Genomic DNA, 21395 nt, shown 5'->3' on the forward strand with positions numbered 1-21395 from the left:
TGTAGGTGTGTGCATGTCGGTATGTGCACAGCCACTACATGTGGTAGCCCCTTCCCTCTAGTATGCCTTACGCAACAAGTTCAGTAAGACTGTTACAAAGCGCTCACATGTTTGCTCTCTTTTCGACCCATATCAAGTGCAATAAATATGGAGGCTGAGCAGGGCACAGTTTTTTAGGTACATCAGTGGCCATGCTGATGCCCAATGAGCGTAGACATGAGGGATGATTGAACCTGATTGGGTGGTAGTCTTTGATGTGCTTGTCGAAACAGCCCACAACCTGGCAGTACACCCGTACATGCATTGCTATGCGCATAGCTCGAATACCTATTGAAGCCTTAATAATATATTTCGTGGCAGCTGAGCCTAAACGTGTAGTTCTAATTAATCCTTCCAATTATTTCTCGACGTCAAACCTCCAAGAGTGGTATTTCGTGAATCGTATTTACGGACGGCTGCCAGAAGACATGCCGTCTCTTACCTCCTGCGGTATCCCATGCCCGCCTCTGGTGTCGGGACACCGTGACCTAGAGGGCCTTCCCATTCTTGGTAGTCTCGAGCTGCTGCACCCTCGCGAAGGCGCGCGTCGTTTTCCTGCAGCTGGACCACAGCAGCATGGAGGGGATGACGATCCAGATGGCGTTGAGGAAGACGTAGTAGCCGTAGAAGTAGTAGGGCTCCGGGCGGGAGAACTCAAGAGCGCGGACGACGTATTCGAGGGTGCAGGTGCCGTAGTAGAGGACGTCGCCGTAGATCTGGCCGAGGCTGATGACGGCCTGCAGCACGTGGCGCGCCGGGTGGTCGGCCACGATCATCCAGGCGCAGACGAACGACAGCGGGCCCCAGCACACGGCCGTCACCGTCTCCATAGTCACGACGAAGGCGTCGCGCGTCAGGTACCGCGAGTCGGACAGCGAGTACTCCTTCCACATCTGGGCCAGGATGTGGCGGCTGGTAGCCACGGCGTTGAAGGCGAAGTAGCCTGCCATATTGTCAGTCAGTATGTAGTTGTTATAACACCATATCTCAGTTGGTATAGGTCGGGTTGAGAAGAGAGAGAACGAAAAGAGAGAGAATGAACAAACCCTCGAGGATCAGATGGATGCAGCCGCAGAGGACAAACCACAATGCCGCCCACAGCTCGCGCTTGGGCAGGTCGGGCCGCTTGCGATTGATGGCCACCAAGGTCGGCAACAGGACACTGACACAGGTGGCCGCGAAGATGCCGAGGATCTGGATGGTGGACATCTCATTGGCAATGTAGCCGGGGAGGGCGATGCCGAGAGGGTAAAACGGGTGGTCAGGCAAGGCGTCATCGCCGGCCGGAGGCACAACATTGGCATTCATGTCGACAGCGCTGCTCAGTTTGGTCATTCGGAAGTGAAGGCGTAGTTGAAGTTGGAGTGATTCGTGATTAAAATGAAGAAAATTGAAGCTGGAGTAAATGATTTTCGAAGTCGGAGCCGAGCTGCCAGTAAAATATATTAATATGCATGAAATACAGTGAATGACGACACAAGGCAGCAGGTAAGTTAAGTTAAATATTGGAAACTACATCCCTGGGTGTCGGAACCGCACATAAGACATTCAAGTAGAAGGAGGCTCGTTGTTAGTGGTTTCCTCGCCAAGCCATGTCCCCAGCCGCCTAGAGATCTGCCAAGTGGATTCGTCTGTACGGGTAGCTGTCTGCCGGATCAGCCCAGGGCCAAAGACCACCGGCGACGGAAATGAGTCGTATTCGTATTCTAGACATTACCAGCCGAGACAAACACCTCCCGTTATGGTCACTGGCAACTGTTTGGAAGCCAAGGTGCCAGTGGAGAAAACTTAGCCCGAGATCTGATCATGCCCCCCCATATTCACCAAATCGTCATGATCTTCCCACGATGCCTTTTCATTGTATTCTTGTAGGCCATGTGGTCGACTCACTGGGCTAGTCAGGGCTGTGTCGATCATCATGTGAGCCATCTTCTGGTATTCTGTACTTGTTCTTCCGGGGCATCTCTCCGGTTGTTGCGTGGCGTTTTGATTGGACAATTGCTCTCCAATATTCATCGCATCTCAGTACCCAGTTGCAACATCATTTATTTGTGGAACTTCCGGGAGACCCTGATTCTCAACTTGCTTCCTTTTCCAGTGACAGAAAGCGAGCGGATTGACGATGTTCATGTCTATCAGAAACCAGGAGGCAAAGGAAAACCATTTAATTCAAATGCTCGTCGGAAGGCAAATACAATTGAGTCATAACCTGGTCCTTCATTACGCCGTTCACAAACCCATACATATACGCCTCTGCCAGCGCTTTGGAAGCTTCTACTGCGGTGATTCTAGAAACTTCGCAGCGACGCTGTTCTACCAGTCGCTCATTGGTTTCATGGGTGTGCATCAAGGACTTTCATTTGTCCAAGCCGATAAAGGGACATCTTCCAGCCCACCAGTCTCCCGCGCAGCGAATGGGATAACAACTGAGACTTATTGAATTAATGAGCAGGTTGTTGAGGAGGTGCCATAAATACTCGTGTGCTGGAAGAGTCATGCCGGCCCTCAACTTCTAATATGATCATATAGTATATGCTATTTCGCATAGGTGGCTAGGCCTCCGCTTAGGCTCAGAAGACTACATTTTCTCGGCTTCAGCCCCCTTAACAGTGTGCGGCTGTGCTGCTGCTTACGTAGGTGAGCGGCGGCTGCCTTCAGTTGCTGGCGTAGGAATTCACCCAGGTAATTATATCCAAGTAACCGAAGACACCACGGATAAGCGGTTGAGTTATCAACATTGTCTAAGGGAATTTCGAAGAAAAGACTTTTTTGCGCTGCGACTGAAAGTCTTTTTCAAGATCTGGCATCTCCAAAAGGGATGGATATGTATGCTGGAAATTACAGGCTGAACTAGCTTGATGGTTCATTGGACTTTGTCAAGCCAGGCACTTTTAGGGGACCAGTAAGCATGGCTACATATTGAATCAAACGGCCTTCCGGGGACATACCCAAAATCCGCTCCGGTCATAAGGTATACATTAATTATTTCCAAAATAGACAGTGCCATGCACCATTTACTTTGAATTTCTACCCAAGGCATACCGCATTAAAAATAGGACTGTACAGGGCAATGCCCCGTGATCGTGACTGGGACCTATAACACAAACCATCGTCAACCTCCAGCAGTACACAGAAAGAAGGCACCGATGGAGGATCATCACCCCCAATGGGCCCCCCCGCGGCCCCCGACCCCCAAACCTTGATCCACCGCCTCCCGGACAAGCCGGACCCAAGCTCCGAGGACTCCTCGCCAAGACGACCCGCCAAGCACATCATCCTAATCATGGGCTCCACCGCCGTCGCCGGCAAGGTCCAGATCGCCACCACCGTCGCCCAGGCCCTGGCGTGCCCCCTGTACCAAGGCGACAGCCTGCACGAGTCGTCAGCCAAAGCCGCGAGCCTAGGCGCCGGCACCAGCCAAAATCAAAGCGGCGGCCTCCCCCGCCGCTGCCGCCGAACGAGCAACGCTATAAGCGCATGTGGCTGTCCAAGATGACGCGGACGGGCCTCTTGTTCCCCGAGGCGTCGCGGCCCGCCCACGAGGGGTCCGGCAGCGGGACGACCAGTCCGCACGCTTCGTCGGCGGCGAGCAGTCGGCGCGGCTCGGTGGCGTCGGATGCCACATCCAATGCTTCCTCCGCGGGAGCTTGGGGCTCCACGGCGACGACGGCGACGACGCTGTATATGAACAAACCGGTCTTCGCAGAGCCCGATCCTGCGGCGCGCGAGCGGCGGGCTAACCCTGCTCTCTTGGTCTTGACGCACCCCCAGCTCGAGGGGTGGCACAAGGCGGCCATCCGGGAGTCGGTTGGGGAGTACGGGATCAGGGTGGTGTTTGTGCCTTTATATCGAGACGCTGGTGATACCAACGAAGATGAAGAGGAGGAAGAGGAGGATCTGCCGGTGCTCAAGCCTCTGGACCCGAGGACCATGACGAGTTTCGGGTCATTTGGTCAATCTGCTGCACCACGGAAGCCGGCGGGCCCCAGATTGGACGAGGAGTTTGTGCTCAAGGTTGATGTTGAGAAGCAGATCGAGGATCTGATCCAAGAGATTATCGAGGGGGTGGGGGATGCCATGACTGTTACCTGAGAATTGATAATAGAAGCAAGATGGGCGCTACGTACGAGGAGTAGAATGTATAGAGTAATGCTGTTCACAGCTGATTGCAACACTTAGTAATCACGGGCAAACATGCTGAAGAAAGTTCGAGATAAAGATAGTAGTTGTATTTATATTGTAGACAAAAGAGCGAAATATGTGAAGTCATTTCATGTAATCATTATACAAAAATTCGTAAAGCGACGTAACCCGGCCGGGCCTTCCAAGCCATGTGCGTGTGTGTGTATCATAACATAAGTGTGTATCATCATGCCCTGTCCGTTTTTCCTGTCCCCGTTATTCCGTTCCGTTCCGTCGCTAAGTGATTGAATCCTGTCTTTTGGTGGTGGTAGTCGTGATAGTTGTTCATGGTATCATAAAAAGTGTGAAAAGTTAAAAAGGGTTGAAGAAAAGAAGAAAGAGAAGAGAGAGAGAAAAGCATCCATCATATCGCCACGCTTGTTCCCATGGGTATGTGTGTGAGTGTGTGTACAGTTGGGCATAAAATCAAATGCAAAAATCAACCCCGGCTAAACAAGAGTGGTACATCCATACTCCGAACATCTGTTAACGTACTGACGGTGGACGCCGCCGCGGGGTGAATATTGTTCCTCGCGCCGCCGCCGCCGCCGAATCGGAACCGCATCCCCAAGGAGGTTCCGTAGGTGTTGTTGGCCGCCGCCGTAGCAGCCATGCTGTCCTTGCGGGACAGCTTTCGCGACAGAGCACTGCCGCCGTTATAGTTGGTATTGTTGCTAATGTTGGCGCCGCTGGAGGGGAAATGCTCCGACAGCTTGCTGAGGACGGTCGCCTTCGCCTTGCGCAGCATCGACGCCCGCAGGCCCGGGTCCTCGGCGATGCGCCGCTGGGCCTCCTCGGCCTCGATGTCGCGCTGCACGGCCGTGATCTCGGAGCAGGGCTCGCCCGGGTTGTAGACGGCGGGCTGCAGGGGGTTGTAGACAGTGGGTTGCAGAAGCAACGCGGGCATCGAGGGCTTGGTGTCGAGGATGGGGGATGAGATGGTCATTTTCTCCGCGTCGTTGTTCTTGTTGTCCTCCTCGTATACTTGTTCGTGGAGGTGGTCGTAGCGGTGGTGGAGGCTGCTGAGCAGCGACGTCAACTCTCTCGTCCTGCCCATGCTGCTACCGCTGCAGCCTCGATCGTTGTTGATGCTGTTATCGTAACCGCCATAGTAGGTCACGGGGGTGATGGGCCGGAAGTAGTCGTCCGACGTGGCGGACGCCGAGTCGTCGATGGGCGACCGGCTCAGCTCGGGCACCGTGATCTCGCCGAAAAGGAGAGAGGCAGAGGGCGACGTGATGCTAGCGCCGCCACTGCCACGGCTGCTAATACCGCGGCGCGACATGGGCGGGCGGGACATCGAGGTGGGCGGCGTGCTGGGGCTACGGTCAAGCTCGCCGAAGAGGCGACGACCGCCATTGCTGCTGCCGTTGCTATTATTGCTGGCCCGAGATGGTGCGCGGTCCAGCTCCCCGAAGAGTCGCGGCGAGCGGAATTGTGCTGCTGCCGCCAGTCTGGGTGGTGGCGTGACGGGCAGACGGAAGGGGGCAGGCTCCGGCGACCTCATGGGAGGCGGCGTCGATGCTAGCCTTTGGTGTTGCTGCTGTTCTTCGCGGATGCTGTCTTCCGACTTCTGCTGCCGACGGTGGAAGCGAAGAGGGGACAGCTTGCTGGGCTTGGGCTGGGCGGGCTCCTCTTGCTCGGTGGTGTTCCCGTCCTGGTCATGCTGCTTTCTTCTCTTGCGGCGCTTGGTCACGCGGCGCTTCTTGAGCTTGGACGGCGGCAACAAGCTAGCCTGTCGGGCTGCTTCAAGGTCCGAGTCGAGTTCGCGGAGAGGGGCTCCTCCTGCCTGGTCCGAGTCGTCGAACTCGCCATTGACCCATCTCTGGGCGTACTCGGCGCCGAGGTCCTCGTCCTCGTCGTCCGCGCCGCCATGCAGGTCGATGTTGAACAGCTCCTCGGACACGGCGGCCACGGCGGGCGACTGCACGCTGAACTCCTCCTCGATCCTGGGAGTCGCGGCGGCGTCGGGGGAGTAGGGCGGCATCATGGTGGGCGAGGAGGGGATGCCGCCGTCGACGTCGGTCATGGACCCGACGGACTGGCGGACCCAGTGGTCGCTGCGGGTGGCGTGGTCCATGAGGGGCGCGAGGGCGTCGTCCCAGCTGCCGCCGTTGATGAGGACGACGTTGTCGAAGTCGAACTCGCGCACGCAGCGGTGGTGGCTGGCGACGAGCTCGGCGACCTGCGGCGCGTTCATGGTCGCGTTGCGCACCGACAGGTAGCGCAGGCGGCGGAAGCGGATGGGCCGGCGCGAGGGCGGCGGCGGTAGCGGGCTCATGGGCGACGTGACCTCGGCGAAGAGCTTCTGGGAGCTGCGGGGCGGGGCGAACAGGGGGTCGGCGGCCAGGGAGACGGGGCAGGGCCCCTTGCGGCCGAGCCAGGTGAAGCTGAACTTCTCGACGCTGTCGGCGAAGTTGCGGATGTAGTCGTCCAGCATCTTGAGGTGGTCCAGCCCCGGCGAGGGCCCGTAGAAGTCCCACGCCTCGACCGAGATCTGCAGCTTGCGGATCTGCTGCCACCGGCGGCCCGCCGACGGCGTGCAGCCGAAGCCGGGCACGTGTCGCAGGTAGTTGAAGGCCGACGGGTGCACGGCCGAGAGGGACAGCTTGTGCAGCTTGGTGAGGGGCGCGCGCTCCAGCGAGATGCGCAGGCTGATGAGGGCGTAGTCGACGATGTCGCGACGGTACCGCTCCTTGGCGTTCTGGCCGGGCGTCTTGATGGTCAGGTGTCTCATGTTGGGCACGTGTTTCATGGCGTTGATGAACGAGGGAACGTTCGAGGCCGCGTGGAACAGGGGCGGGTACTGCTGCGTAAGGATTTCGCCCAGGCCCGTGTTGGCGAACTTGGGCCGGGCGAGCACCGATGCCATGGAGGTGTGAGGGGTATATAAGAAGCTGATCTCCTGCCCGCTTTCCGGGTGGATGAGAGGAGGGAGGAAGGTGGCATCTGAGTGAGGGAAGTAGAAGGTCAGATGCTCAATATGGTGGCCGATACGGGACAAGGCCTGGACTCGGGACTGTCGCGTAAAGGTGCTGGCCGAGAAGGTCAGGCTGGTTCGAAGGAATAGCCTCTTGGTGACGAGGTTGCAGCATGCTGAAGATGCGAGGCGGACACTACAGATGTCCTCCTTGGATAGAACTTCGAAGAGCTTCTCGCGGATCCTGTCCTGTTGCCACAGGCAGTAGAATGCTTGTGAAGTGGTCGCCATAACAGTCGCATGTCGTAGTGGCTGATGTTTGCTGGTACTATATCTGACGTGAGAGCCACCCTGACTATCACGTACACACTAATATGGATGGATGGGGCTGGAGAGAGATGATCGAGTATAAGTACTCGACGGATGGTAAGATAGTATAAGACACAAATGCCAGACTGAAACCTGGTGCGTCTCGATAAGTAAAGATAGATAATAACTATTCGACAGGTGATATTATCCCAAATTCCCAAGAGCCTCACTGTATTCGGCGGAAGCTTGTGTGAGGTTATTCGCAGTTCATGCGCATGCGTCAGACCTGCAGTAGAAGCTTCCCAACAAAAGACAATGGGATTGAGTTAGAACTCGATAGTAATAGTGATGCCAAAGAGAGGAATCGGCCAGGCCTCCCGGAAGAAGGCCTTCTCGGGCCTGTTATAGCCATCCACGTTTCCCACAGGACTCCCACAGGTCTCCCGCAGGACCTGCCTCCCGCCTTCCGCGTCCATGCCCCTGGCGTACCGTGGATCGTCGCTCAACATCAGAAATGCGCGGTGGGTTAGGTTTGGTTGGTGAATGAGTCACCCCAAGCCATATTGGAGCCCTCGCTAGAGCGCTATAGTCCTACTATATTTTACGGAGCTACTGCAAGTTGCCATGCTTAGGGGGGCCGGATTGAGAAAGTCGCCAAAAGAAGACAGCAAACCACGAGCGCGACGTCGAAAATGGAGCGCGCCGGGCGCGATGACTGGTCGCTCTCGAGGCCACCTGCATGGCCCTTATGCAGCCCAAGCAGCGGAGTGGTCTCATGGCTCTGGACTTCTAGACCAGTAGAATGAAACGAAACGAGGATGAAAGCTGACAGGCCGACCGACAAGCGCTGTCTGCGCTCCCCGAGCAAGCTAGAGCATCCAGAGGGTCCCCCCAAATGCGGGGACCGGCTTCTGCATAGCCAAGATCCTGGGACAAGCCGGCCAATCAGACAAAACCGAGAGGCTGAACGAGCCAATGCGCGGCGCAACTGTCGCGTTTGTTTCGTGCTCAACTCGTGTGTGTGAGTCACTCGAGTTTGGATAGCATATAAACTTCTTAAGCGCACCCGCGAAACTGTGTCTTTGGGCCCTTTGCGACTCCTGTCTAGTGTTCGGGCGAGTTAGGGGAGATCCCGACGACCCAGCAAACACGGGAAAAAGAGGAGCGACGTCATGGGTCGGCTATCCACTTCCCGTGACTCTCAATCCGTTGGCAACAGAGGGACCTTGTCCAAAGGATGAAAATTCTGCAAATTTACTGGCATTCAATTGAACATCGAGTCATCGGCTGGCAGGCGGTGTGCTGGCAGCGTGGGCGGTTGGGAACGCTGCGAGTTGCGAGTGCTGGGAATTTCGACATCGAATCGCGAATATTCCGCGGTTGTGCGTGGCGCGAAAAGACTCGTCGAAAGACAAGACCGCCACGGAAACCTTGAAGCGGCGGGCGGTGCAGCACGTCGCGGAAAGGTCACGTACATACCACTACTGCGTCTTTGAGGCTGCAACTCGAAACGTCCGAGAAAATTCTGAGCTCTGTGACCCGGCTCAATGTTCGATCCAATCTTGGTCCGACTTTTTCCATCCATTCCATCCGTGTGGGAACGTAGAACGTGGAAGGGGGGCTCGAATAGGAGGTGCAGTAGCGCAACCCGTTGACTTGGGCGAATCAACACACAACAGTCTAATAGCATTTCGCATGCACAGCTGCCCTGTCTGCATTAGTCTTCGAAGCGATAGACCTAGATGCTATTGGTGATTGGAGGCTAATGGTCACAGCCTCGTTGTTGCAACGTTTCTCAACCACTCGTGTTGACGGCAAGGGGTTGCAATAACTCGCTCTCTGCTCGCTCTCCACGACGCCCACTTCCCGTATTGTCCCATGCAATGCAGGTCTCATAGATCCGCCGTAGAATGGCTGGAACATTTCCAGACAACGACGTCAGGATATGTAGATCAACGTGTCCTGACAATTGCCCGTACATCTTCATCTGCTCTGCCATCCAGTCCTCTTAACAAGAGAACTGTTTGCTCAATCCTCTCATACCGCACAAAGTGAGTGCACGAGACTCGCTGTTTGCCTGCCTGGCGCTTCATCACTCTGCATGAGGCTGGTTGGCATCTATCTCTTGTCTGCGAAAGCATCATTCTGTGTATGGTGCTGAGGTGATTGGCCCGCAACGACCATGCAAGATACGTAGCATCATCAAGAATGTGTGTAGCCAGACGTGCTTCACTTCCACCTTCCTAGGCAGGTGCCTATGACACCTTCCGCTTGTTCCCATTGGCATCTTGCTCGTCGAGGGAGGCGATTGACAAGCCGGGGGTTGGTGGGTGTGTGTGTTCTGTCTGCACGGGCACACAACAACCACTTCCAGATCATCCATCCTGCGATGCATTCGATCCTAGTAGAACACATCTTACCAGCAACTCTAGTGCTATCATGGCAGCATCACCTGATATGATCAACGAGTGTGTTCGTCCGTTCACGGGTATAGTCGATCAAGCCTTATTAACGGAAGACGATGGTGGGTGTTATCTTGAGGATATGCGCAGGGAAAGATCTGCCGGCCCCTCTCTGGGGCCAGAGTGGCTTATACCCTCACGTACTGCATTCGCCAATCAAAGACCCCAGAGCTTGAGGGGATCGCACACAATTGAAGGCGCAGCTCAGCCGATAAATAGTGACGTTTATGCGTACATATTGTCGAAAAAGCGTGCGAGGGTTCGCGAGGAACCAACTGCAAAGCCAGGCGTGGGGTGTTGGAAATATGTCTGAAACACGCCAAGATGATGCCCTTCCACCAAAAAGAACATTCGCAGGTAAAAAAGCACGCTTCTCGGTGCGGTCCCATCAACCATGTGATACGACGAGGGCTTCCCCAGATAGAGAGAAGGAAAGGGAGCTGAAAGCTATCGCTTTGATTGTCAAGTTCTGGAATCGACCTCTCACCTCCCGACTGGTTGCGCTTTCCCGGGTTGCTGGGTTTTGGAGAAGCAGCACGTTCTGAGGAAGCCACGCATGAAACCAAACCCCGGCGATTGCTTTTCTTCTTCTTTCCGGGCACCGAAGGATGCATTCTAGGCATTGCAGAACAAACTGCCCTTCTTCGCACACCAAGCGCTACTGATAGGGATTTATGTACTCTGTTTGTTTGTTTCTTGCGCGCTTCTTTTCATTCGTTTGATGCATCACGACAAAAAGCACTCACGAAGTGGAGGGCCTGTTCTGGGCTTGGCTGCCGACAAACTCGTCCTTCCAGACCATCCCTTCCATCGTCTGAACACACCAGGCACCAGACGATAAGACAGACGATTGAAGTTCCCGCTTCCGATTGGCAATGGACCCCCCTTTTGCATGAAACGGCCGTCCCCCCAGGCAGTCAATCTTGGAAGGCCTGGCTCGTTACCCCTTCTCCTAGTCCGAAAGCCACAATGGACCTGGCGTGCGGCCTATAATCGCTCCCATTAAAGAATTGCCCGAGTGGGCATCGGGCGGGCTTCTGATTTGCTGGAGCCGTCGGATATGAAGCCAATCTGCTGCCAATGCCCATCCAAAAAGGCAGTCGAGGCCATCGGACAATTTCTTGCACAAACCAGCCTAGCCAGCCTAAGCAATGGTCAGACCAAGGCCACTTTCTGACCCCCTCCCCGGCAGCCCACTGTCCCACACCAGCCCGCCGGCAGCCCGGCCATGATCCACGCATGAATGATCCCCTTCTTCAACCCAAATTTCGTTTCTCATGCCTTAACATGGCCGCCAAAAAGGCCTGCCTGATCTCCCTCGGCGATCCTGAGCAAACGCTGCTGAGACTGGTTATGACGCCACGATTATCGTCAAGGTTGGGCCTTCTGACAGTTGATGATCTGCTCTTCACGGCTACGAAAGGGTCTTGCATGCTGTCGTTATCGTCATCGTCAAGAAATCATACCCTCCTGGTATGGTGTGGTGGCTGAACTGAGACGAGACATCATCTGCGGGCTGGCAGGTGGCAGGCTCTCGTTCGATTAGTCGTGCTTAGCGAGTGATGGCGTGGATGCAACTACCGAAGGCGACGCAACATCATGCTGTCTCTGATGGCCAGCTTCTCTCCCTTTGCTGGCCAGTACAAGCAGCAGCGACAGGTTTGTGCAGTAATAGAAAAGGCTCATAACGTCCTTTTCAGCGCTCAGCCTCTCGCCTGAAATGACCAAAGTAACATCTTGGCGAAGACGTTGCTTCATCCAAAGGGTGCTCCGCGAAAGAAGTGGTGCAACAAGGAAGGGAGACGTGGGAGAATACGGTTTTGTCTTATTGAAACCTTAGTTCTTATTGGCTCCCGCCCCCGGCGACAGCTAAGGGGCAGCTGTAGGGGGTCCTGGTTAAGCATGACACACGACCAGGGCCATCCCGGCAACTGCTCTAGCTCGCCGAAGCCTCTAACTGCCTGCCTGTGCCCTCCCGTGCCCTGCTTCTGTGCAGCATGGCCTTGAACGGGGTCCCTCTCGTCTCAGATTTGTCAGGCATATCTTAGACCATACAAGACGGCCTGCACCCGCTTCCTGGGATGGTTTCTGGTTTTTTGGTCTGATCTTCTTTCGGCTCTACAACGTGGGTTTGGACGATCCGGCGGGTTTACCGCATTTACCAGTTCTTTACACATTCGTTTCGGTCTGTCTGACCATTCATTCGCTTCCGTGATTCACTCATTCGTTCATTACTTTCGTCCGCTCATTCGGTCCCAAGACCGCTCACCTTATTTATCCGCCCTTCCATGTCTTTACTAGTTGTTGAGTCAACTCTTATCTTCGCCTCGTTATGGAGGTGGTAATGCCTTCTAGAGGTAAAGGCGATCCGTCCTATCGCAACACATACGACAAGGATGGCGTCACAGAAACCGTCGAGCTCGCAGCTCCGCTGGAGAGGTACTTATTGGATTACACCTGAGCTATACCGCGCAAGATCCTATGCTAATCAGTATACCAGCATTTCCGAGGGAGTCAGGTTAGACTCGTCGGGTCCTGGGGCTCAAAAACAAGTGAGGAAGATGCAGTCGAAACAATCCATGCAGTGGCCCTTTCATCGCCGGATGGCCTCGGAGTCGCCTTCCAGTGTTATGACGTCGCACATGAGGCGGCCATCATCGGGCTGGAACAATCTCAAGTCTTTCTTCAAGGCAGAGGAAGACACCGTGAGCTTGTCGAGCAAGCCCCTGGTCCCGGACTACGTGGTGCATTATCTTAGAGGCGAGACGCCCGAGACGTTGGCGCAGAAGCGAGAGCAGAGGTTATGGGGCGAACGGAGGACCAATGTCACGCCGCAACGAGAGAGGTTTATGTCGCAACATATCGAAATCGAAGACCCGTGGGCATCCCGGACGAAATTGAACATCGACGGCAACGGCTATGCGAACGAGGACCCGCAGAGAGGTATGGGGAGGTTCTTTGCCGGATGGAAAGGTGGAGCGACATGCAACGTGATCCTGGCCTTCACTCTGTTGGTGATATCTGTGGTCTGCCTGATCCTGGCTATCTCGAGGCAGGTTGTATCGGGCGAGACCGTCATCTTCTCCGGATCGTGCGACACCGCGACGAACATCAACACCGGCGTGCATGCCGCCATCAATGTCTTGGCCGTCATCCTTTTAGTGGGAAGCAACTACGTCTTCCAGATCCTTTCGAGCCCGACGCGGCTCGAGCTTGCAAGCGCACACAACAAAAAGCAGTGGTTGGATATTGGCATACCATCACTACGAAACCTTTTCCACGTCTCGGGTTTACGGACAGCACTGGTAGCCCTCGCGCTATTGAGTGCTGTGACGACTCAAATAATGTGAGTTCATAGAAGCGCCGCGGGCGCTTGCTTGCTGTTTGGTAGTAACTGACATTGTGCAGATATAATGCCGTAATTTTTACTTCTCCTACCGGCTTCAAGTCGGAGGTTATTGTTGTCACGAGCGACTTCGTCACTGGCGCGCCCTTCGCGAACGGAACCGAATTCAACCGAGCGGACATATCCCGGACGGACATCCTGTCCCTTCAGAACGACGCCAGCGCCGGAAAACTCACCGATCTCGCGACTGTGCCCTGCTTACAGCAGGTGGGCGGAACTTTCGACACCACCTTCGATGCCTTAATTCTAGTAACAAAGTTGTCCTCGGCCCGCAGTTCTGTGATTCAGACTGGAATGACAGGCGATATGTTCAAGTTGAATAGCATGTCTTCGGTGGCGATCAGCGTACCCGTGGATGAAGCGGTTGTGGATCGCTGCCTCGCGCGCGAAGGACTCGCCCAAACTTGCAAGGTCGGTGTCAGCACCTTGTTGTTGGGCATCGTAGGAGTGCTCCATCTTATTACGCTCTTCAGCATGGCCGCCGTCTTGACGTGGCGGAACTTCGAGCCCCTGGTCTCGGTCGGCGATGCCATTCGCTCTTTTATGCGGAACCCGGACCCGACGACGGCCAGTGCTTGTTTCTTGGACAAGAATGACGTGGGAGACAGCCGCTGGGGCTTCAACGAGGCCAAGTACTTCACGCCCACTGACCATTTCTGGTTCTTCACCCCGTCGATCAAGCGCTGGGTCTTGACCATCGTCTCGTGGATCATGATCACGGCACCCACCGCGGCCGCCGTCGCCCTGATCATCGAGCACGAGCCGACGGGCGCGCTCACGCCCCTGGGCACCCCGACGCCCTACACGACCTTCCTGCTCGGCGACGCCAACACGCCTCCTCTCACCCACACGCAGGCGACCATCCTCGCCTCGCTGCCGCAGCTGCTCGTCGGCATCCTCTACTTCACCACCAACTCGCTCCTGACGACGTACTGGCTCTCGCACGAGCTCTCCTTCTTCGCCGTGGGGCCGCAGCCCCTACGCGTCTCGTCCGACCCCGTCGGCTACCAGACCACGTCGCTCTACCTCACGCTCCCGCGGCCCGTCTCCTGGGCCCTGTACGTCCTCTTCGCCGGCATCAGCTTCGTGCTCTCGCAGGCCGTCTTCCCGGCCATCGTCAGCACGGGCCCCGGCCGCACCGCCACCGCCGACAACGAACTCGTCGGCGTCGGCTTCTCGACCCTGGGCCTGATGGTCCTCCTCGCCCTCCTCGTCGTCCTGATCCTCGGCGTCCTGGCCCTCGGCCTGCGCCGCGCCCCCGCCGCCACCTACGCCAACGGCACCTCCAAGGGCAACCCGCTCGCCCTGCGTGGCGGCGCCTGCTCCGCCGCCCTGAGCGCCAAGTGCCACCCGGCCCCCGGCGAGCCCGAGCGCTCTTGGCGCTGTCCCCTCGCCTACGGCGTCGTCGTCGACGCCGTGGGCGCGCAGCAGGTCGGCCACTGCGCCTTCAGCGGTGTCAGCGTCGGGGCTGTGGACGCGGCCAAAATCTATGCTTAAGCAAAAAAGCTGGATGGATAGACTCGGGTCAAGAGTCGGAGTTTTGAGCATTTTATTTTACGGCGAAATAGGGTGTGGGGCGGGCTTTGCTTTCTATATTACCCATACCACATCAAGCGACGCAACTGGCGTGCAATGACATTACATTCATTTTTCACATTCAATCATCATTATCATCATCCCACAGGAGGGACAGGCATGCATGACATGGGGTCGTCAAAGACACAGATGGGGGCTGGAGAAAAGAAAGACCAATGGGACTGGATTCATTTGATCACCGAGAATATATATACCCCCATATGATGATATATTTATTCATCTTCTATACATTCCTTCTACATTTACGGGAACTGGCATGGAATCGGCGGTTGAACGCCGTTTCCGAATCCCTCCGGCATTAGTTCCGGAATCGGCGAAAGAGGGAAAGAAAAAAGACTTAGGAGAGAGAGGAGTTGGTGAAAACGAGGACATTGAAAGAAATACTTAGAAAGTATTCCATTAAATGCTAAATGTTTAACAATACAACCCAAAGAGACACTACTTACCACCCACAATACCTGTCCCGAAATTGTGCACCTCATTGCTTCTGGTGAATGCGTTCATTAGTTCCTTCAATTCAGCGCACCAAGGGCATGTTGAGAAAAAGGCGGAAGGAGTTCTTCCATCCATGATTGAATGAATCCTGCCATTGTGTCTACTACTGCTTCTTCTTGGTATTGCAAGTGTGCAAGCAAACCCCAGTCCTCCTATCCCCTTATTCACCAAAAAGAAAATCATTTGACGCCTATCGGGTGTGTGTAGGTGTAGATGTGCTCGCTTTCTCATGCATGTATCCATCCGTCCGTCCGTCCGTCCGTCCGTCCGTCCGCGTCCGTCTGTCGGATTTCCTCAGATACGCCAATACGCCTAGTATGCCTTGCTCCCCTTCTTCAGCAGAAAAAGGTTCGATCCTCAATGTTTCCCGGTCTTCTTCGTCTTCGTCTTTCAAGGGGAGGGAAACGCCAGTATCCAGACATGCCGGCAGCCACTTCGCTTGCTAAATTGAGTGGAAGCAAAATCAAAACAAGAAAGCACACGTTTTTGAATAGCAGCGGGAAACGCCATACCCCCCAACAATGACGTGTGCCAATATGACCCCTATCCCTTCCGATCCTTGGGGAGTGAAAGGAAAAAGCAGCCTTGCCTCCTTGTTTCACTAACAATCCACAAAAATACACTATGATTACACAAAGCAAATATGAAAGCTCTTGGCTGACTTGGTTCATAGGTTCTGTCGTCGCCGGTGAATAATCTGCAGGTTTGGGTTCTTGATTTTGTTTCATTTCAGGGTAATTCTCCAACTCTCGCCCCCTAATCTACCTAGTCCTCTGCAATAGCGCTTTCGTCGCATTGGGAGGGTTTAGTAGCGGTAGCAGCAATATCTTTGATAATGTCGGTGGGAGCGGCGTTGGTAACAGTAGAATTGCTGCCCATCGGGACCTGGACATTAGCTCTGGCCTTCTCCTGGCTTTCAATAAAGCGGTCCCAGTATTCGACGTCCACGTCCCGCAGCCGCCGGAATATCTCTTCCCTTTCTTGTTGGAACACCTTGACACTGCCCTCTTCGGCGGCCTTCTTCCTCAGGTCCTCGCCGTCGGGGCCGAGGTCGTCCAGGAGACCTTCGATCATCCGCTTCTGCTCTGGCTCGTTGGCAACCTCGGAACACGTCAAGAGATCCAGGTTGGCCTGGCGAAGGAAGCCCCGGCGGAACTTGTGACCAACACGTAATGCGCGACCCTCTTCCTCGACCAAGGCCTTAGACGTTGATGACATGATGGAATTGGATCGCGAGCGAGCTGGCGACTTGACCTCCCATTCGAGATCTTCGTTGTCTGACACTGCCACTGTATCCATTTCGTTGGAAGAAAAGGAGGGAGCTGTCTCGGGGGCGGGGGCTGACACGGCCATCGGTCCAGCATCAACACGGGTATCGGGAAACTCATCCTCGAATCTCTTGATGATTCCTTCGATGGTGGAGTTGAGGAAGACGAGGCGGTCTAGATTTATGTTAGTGGCGAGTACCTCTGGACTCGGAGAAATCTTGGACTTGCTGTAATTGTTCATGTCCTTGGATGACGCGGCCTTTGCTCGTGTCAAAGCAGGCTGCAGTCGAGCATGAATCTTCCTCGCGCTGGCAAGTAGATGTTTGGACATGTCCTTGGCCTTGCCCGAAGGCATGTGAGCCCTTGGCCCTAGGTGGCCTGTCTCGAGCTCTCTCATAAACTCTCCTGATTGCCGCCTGGAATCATCTCCGACGTTCTTCAGCACGCAGGCCAACGCTTTCACAACACCCGTTCCGCCAATGACATAGTCTTCGTCAGCGGCTTCACTCTGATCGTCTTCAATGCCATCGACCATTCCGGGATCGGCAGGGTTTCCGACGATATGACGAAGAACATCTGGGTACTTGTTGATATCTGCCGGAACCTGCTCTCCTGGAACATGGTCGCGAATGTCGGGGACGAGATGAACATTGTGGAGACAGTGAGCAAGCGCCTGGTTCGCCAAAGCCTTGACGATCTCGCCTGACTCCACGCTAGGAATATCAATGTCGATCTTGACGAGACTGTCCGAAACCCTCGCGGCGGCCAGTAGTGACGCATATAGAGCACATGCCTCCTCTTGGGTATCTTCGGTCCTGGCGTCGGCCAGGCCCACAAGTTTCGGGTTCTCAAGGAGGTTGATGTGTGCCAGGTGCTTACACTCTGGCAAAACCTCGGCCAGTGCAATCGCTTGCTCGGATGACATGTCCACATCGGCCAGATGCACACGTTTGAGAGTATCTATTTGCGGAAGATATCTAAGGATCTGGATTAGTGGGGGTGTCAAGCGGCTCGATAGGATATATAGAATACTGACCTGCGTAGTAAGCTAATAGCGCTAGGCTCCGAGTCGCAAAGATCATGGTTATGAGACAGATCAAGGAACTTGAAGGCCTTGACCTTCGTCAGCTTGGGCAGTAATTTGCACAGTGACCCCGGCTTCAAGTTGCAGTTTGCCAAACTCAGTGCCCACATGGTTCCGTCTTCGTTAATAGCCTCCGCAATACCCTCGAGGTTATCTCTCAGGTTGTTGCCGCCCAGGTCCAAGCCTTGGCATTTCCCGTCACGCAAGTACCTGGCAACTTCCTGCAATGCCGGGCCGTCGAGCTCGTTATGAGCAAGCCCGAGGCGTGTGACGCCTGATTTGAGCAATCCATCTATCAAAGCAGCCAACTGCTTTGTGGTGATTCCCGTTTCGCCTATGTTCAATAGTTCTAGCTCGGGGCCAGCTAACCGTTCCGCCAAAGCTTTGGACAATAGCGATGATATATCCTGTGGCCCAGCGGAATTCGACCCATGGTGCAGATGAAGGGCGTGCGACAAGGGGCTCGTCGTGGACTCAGGGGATGGGGCGGGGAACGGAATACTCGAAAGATCCAAGTACTTGATAGAATGGCACATGTGAATGAAGAGACAAATGTGCTTCCAGCCCTCGACACCGAGCTTGTTGTTCTTTAGGACCAGTCTCTCGACCACACCACCCTGTCGGGTCGGGTCGACAGGCTTGGATAACGACCTCCTGTGTTGTTTGGTGGTTGGTTTTCTGGCGGATAGAAGGCCTGATAGAACACCGCGAACACCGTCGTCCGTCAATCCGCATTGTTCCAATATGACCTCCTTAATAGGAACAACAGCAAGAAAATCACCCAGGGTGACCAAGTCTTCGCGCGACATGAAGTATCCAGTTAGATCAAGCTTCTCGACCATTCCGCCGTCTGTAGATTTGGGAAGCTGCTGTGTAATCTTGGTCAGGATGTCCGTTTCCCGCAGTTGACAACATCTGCGATAGATGCGGCCAGGGTTCGTGGTAGGCGTGGATTGTGGCTTTTGAGGACCCTTAGGTATTGTCACTTCCTCACTAGACGAATCGCTGTCGAAGTGCAACTCCATAGGTATGCATCCCTTTTCGAGAGCCTCTTTCCGCTTCTGTTCCTTCTTGGCCTTCCTTTCCGCTTCGCTTTTCTTTTTCTTTTCCTTTTTCCGTGTCGTTTCCTTCTCTACAGGTTTTGTGTCGTCGGTAGGTTTGTAAGCCGGAGGCGGCTGCTCGTTTAGTGGCTCGACTCCTTCCTTTGTCGGCACTTTGGAGAGTTCCTCGCCAGTCGCCTTCACAGCACCATTTGTCTCTTTCTGTGCTTCGACGGCCTTGGGGGTCTTCAGAGCGTCGCCTTCTCCCTTCTCGCTTATCTTGCGCTTGTGGTTCTTTTCGGCGGGTTTGTTGCCAGAAGGGTCAGAGTCAACATATTTCGGCATAGGCGCTATCTCAACGTCGACACAAAATGCCACTCGTCGCAACTTGGCTTGGTTGAGCTCGTTCAACCGGGGTCTCTCTCGGGTTTTGTCTACATTTAGCACCCTTCGCTCAACCAGTCCGTGGTTGTTCTTCCCTGGTGGCGGGGCAGCACCTCCTGACGATAACCGCCGGAACACATGCAGGAAACTACCCTGACCTGACCTTGGCGGCGCCGGTACATAAGGTCCTTCTCCTTGCGGTTTGGAGCCGTGTGGGAGTACAGCATTTTTGCTTGGCGTGATCTTTGGCAGTGGCGTCAGATCGTCGTTCTCTAACTGTTCTTGAGAAGCCGGCGCAGGTGTTTGCGCGGGACTCGGAGAGGATGAAAAGGATGATGAAATCTTGGAGAACCACGAGCCTCTCCTTTGAGGCGGCGTGCCGGCGCCGCTTGGGGACTTCTTCTCGTCGATCGGGCCACCTCGGCCTACGTTAGAACGCTGTGGAATCGGTTTCGCCGCAGGAGCCGGCATCGGGGTTGGAGAGGGTTGCGCAGGTGATTCGCTGGGTACTGCCGTCTTGCCGTTGACCTTGCTAGGTGTTGAAGTCTCTAGGGGTTGGCTCGGTTGGGTCTGGTTGGGTACCGGACTGGTCGGAGGCGACGAAGCATTCCATTTCGCGGAGTTGTGCTTGGTCAGCTTGTCTGCAGAGTTGTGTTAGATGGCGGTGCTCTTCTATGGATGCCAACGATGCAGAAGAGCTGATAGCATTCCGGCGCATGCCAGGAGCTTTCATGATATCGCGAAGGCAGGTTGACGGCGGGGGAGAAGTTGATGCAAATGTATCATACCTTTGCCATGTGTCATCCAACTCACATCCATTACCTGCTCCATTCTGCCGGAGTTAAGTGGTTGTTCCCGTCGAAGTCAGCGGCGGGAACAGCGACGACAATATCGGCAGCGAGTTTGGAACCCTACGGCTATGGGGGGAGAGGACGTCGCCTCACTGTTTCCAGCTGCTCCGAAGGGTGATATCACGGTAGAAAACGGGGTGGAGCTGGGGTAAGTGCGCTGCGGCTGACTCGTGATTTGCGATTCGATAGGAGGAAGGATAACAATGGAGGTCGGAGCGAAGGAGAGGATGAAATGCGGCTGAAAGCCAAAGGGTGAGACGGTGGTCAAGTCGTCCAAAAAGCGTTCTCCGTTAAGAGAAAAGGTATCGGAGTCTAGACTCAGCTTAAGGGCACTTGATGGTCCTATGGCGTCGATGACGGCGGTCCCTTGGCTGGCAGGCGCAGGCTTCTGGCTTCCTGCAGATTAGGAAGCGACCACACTATTGAAGCGAGCTTGAATTGTGGGGAGGGGATGGTGGTTTGCAAGGTTGTTGTCACTATTGCTGCTGCTGCTGCTTTCGGAGATAGACGATGCCGCAGTGCAGTTACTGAGTTAGCAGTCTAGCAGTACTGTACGCACGCAACACAGTGCTGGGCTGGGTTGAGGAGACAGGTTCGTGCTGTGTAGGAGAGTATCTCCGATTGCGTAGCGTTCGTTCGTGGTTGGTGTCTTCCGAGGTGGGCAAATGCCGGCCTGCTAGGAGGTCATGCTAGAGGGAACGGTGGCGGGCCATTTTTTGGGATAAGCGATTTATTAGCTCAGCTGCTGGATGGCATGTTTCTCCACGAGTGATGGGAACGTCAATGAAGTAAGTGTCAATGTAGTGGTATGAAGTCGGGAAGAGGAGGAGGAAAAGTAAGATATCCGGGCAATCCAGATGTTCCTGCTCCTATGGCTTTACAGGAATTACGGAGTGGGCGATAAGCAATTATTGAAGTCTAAAGTCTTGCATTGAGCGTGCGTGATGGATGATGTGAGCTGGGCACTGGGCGGGACACACAAGACACTCATACTCTCTCTGGAGGGGCAAGAGGAGGTGGGAACGATTCGATCAATTGCGACCCCTGTCCTGTCCTGCAAGCCTGTGTCTCTCGAGTCTTTAGGAGTGAGCCCCAGTGACAGGGCCCCAATTACAAAGGGTCACAGGTGTACTTGGGCCAGTCGCCCTACTGAGTTCATGTCGGTCGCCCACCCATTTCTACTTTTCCTCGACTTGCCCACCAATAATTCGCATGCTTGAACCCCCCCTCTAGACCCTTGCCACCCACCACTGCTCCACCACTCATTATTTAGGGGACCCTGGCAGGAAAGACGTCAGAAGATGGGCTGCCAGATTGAAAGCATCAAATCAATTGAGGGGGGATGAGGAGGAATGAGTC

General features: G+C 54.9%; 6 protein-coding genes across 6 annotated transcripts; 2 read left to right on the forward strand and 4 right to left on the reverse strand.

Annotated features, from left to right (window-relative positions):
• Positions 1-527: 527 nt before the first annotated feature.
• PG998_000247 (uncharacterized protein) lies at positions 528-1347 on the reverse strand (the record flags this gene model as incomplete). Its single annotated transcript, XM_066867065.1, has 2 exons — positions 528-982; positions 1086-1347. 2 exons carry the CDS (start codon positions 1345-1347, stop codon positions 528-530), a joined length of 717 nt encoding a protein of 238 aa, XP_066735480.1.
• Positions 1348-3205: 1858 nt separating this feature from the next.
• PG998_000248 (uncharacterized protein) lies at positions 3206-4131 on the forward strand (the record flags this gene model as incomplete). The annotated part of the gene is made up of 2 exons (XM_066867066.1): positions 3206-3393; positions 3444-4131. The coding sequence occupies 2 exons, from the start codon at positions 3206-3208 to the stop codon at positions 4129-4131; spliced, it is 876 nt and encodes a 291-aa protein (XP_066735481.1).
• Positions 4132-4660: 529 nt separating this feature from the next.
• On the reverse strand, positions 4661-7432 carry PG998_000249 (uncharacterized protein; the record flags this gene model as incomplete). Its single annotated transcript, XM_066867067.1, has 1 exon — positions 4661-7432. The coding sequence occupies one exon, from the start codon at positions 7430-7432 to the stop codon at positions 4661-4663; it is 2772 nt and encodes a 923-aa protein (XP_066735482.1).
• A 344-nt stretch (positions 7433-7776) lies between these two features.
• PG998_000250 (uncharacterized protein) lies at positions 7777-7959 on the reverse strand (the record flags this gene model as incomplete). Its single annotated transcript, XM_066867068.1, has 1 exon — positions 7777-7959. The coding sequence occupies one exon, from the start codon at positions 7957-7959 to the stop codon at positions 7777-7779; it is 183 nt and encodes a 60-aa protein (XP_066735483.1).
• A 4285-nt stretch (positions 7960-12244) lies between these two features.
• Positions 12245-14815, forward strand: PG998_000251 (uncharacterized protein; the record flags this gene model as incomplete). The annotated part of the gene is made up of 3 exons (XM_066867069.1): positions 12245-12351; positions 12413-13258; positions 13321-14815. 3 exons carry the CDS (start codon positions 12245-12247, stop codon positions 14813-14815), a joined length of 2448 nt encoding a protein of 815 aa, XP_066735484.1.
• A 1359-nt stretch (positions 14816-16174) lies between these two features.
• Positions 16175-20016, reverse strand: PG998_000252 (cell wall biogenesis protein Mhp1; the record flags this gene model as incomplete). Its single annotated transcript, XM_066867070.1, has 3 exons — positions 16175-17654; positions 17714-19826; positions 19974-20016. The coding sequence occupies 3 exons, from the start codon at positions 20014-20016 to the stop codon at positions 16175-16177; spliced, it is 3636 nt and encodes a 1211-aa protein (XP_066735485.1).
• Between the last annotated feature and the right edge of the window lie 1379 nt (positions 20017-21395).

Source organism: Apiospora kogelbergensis (assembly GCF_038363985.1).
Source record: "Apiospora kogelbergensis strain CBS 113332 chromosome Unknown utg000001l_segment0_segment0, whole genome shotgun sequence".
Lineage (NCBI taxonomy): Eukaryota > Fungi > Ascomycota > Sordariomycetes > Amphisphaeriales > Apiosporaceae > Apiospora > Apiospora kogelbergensis.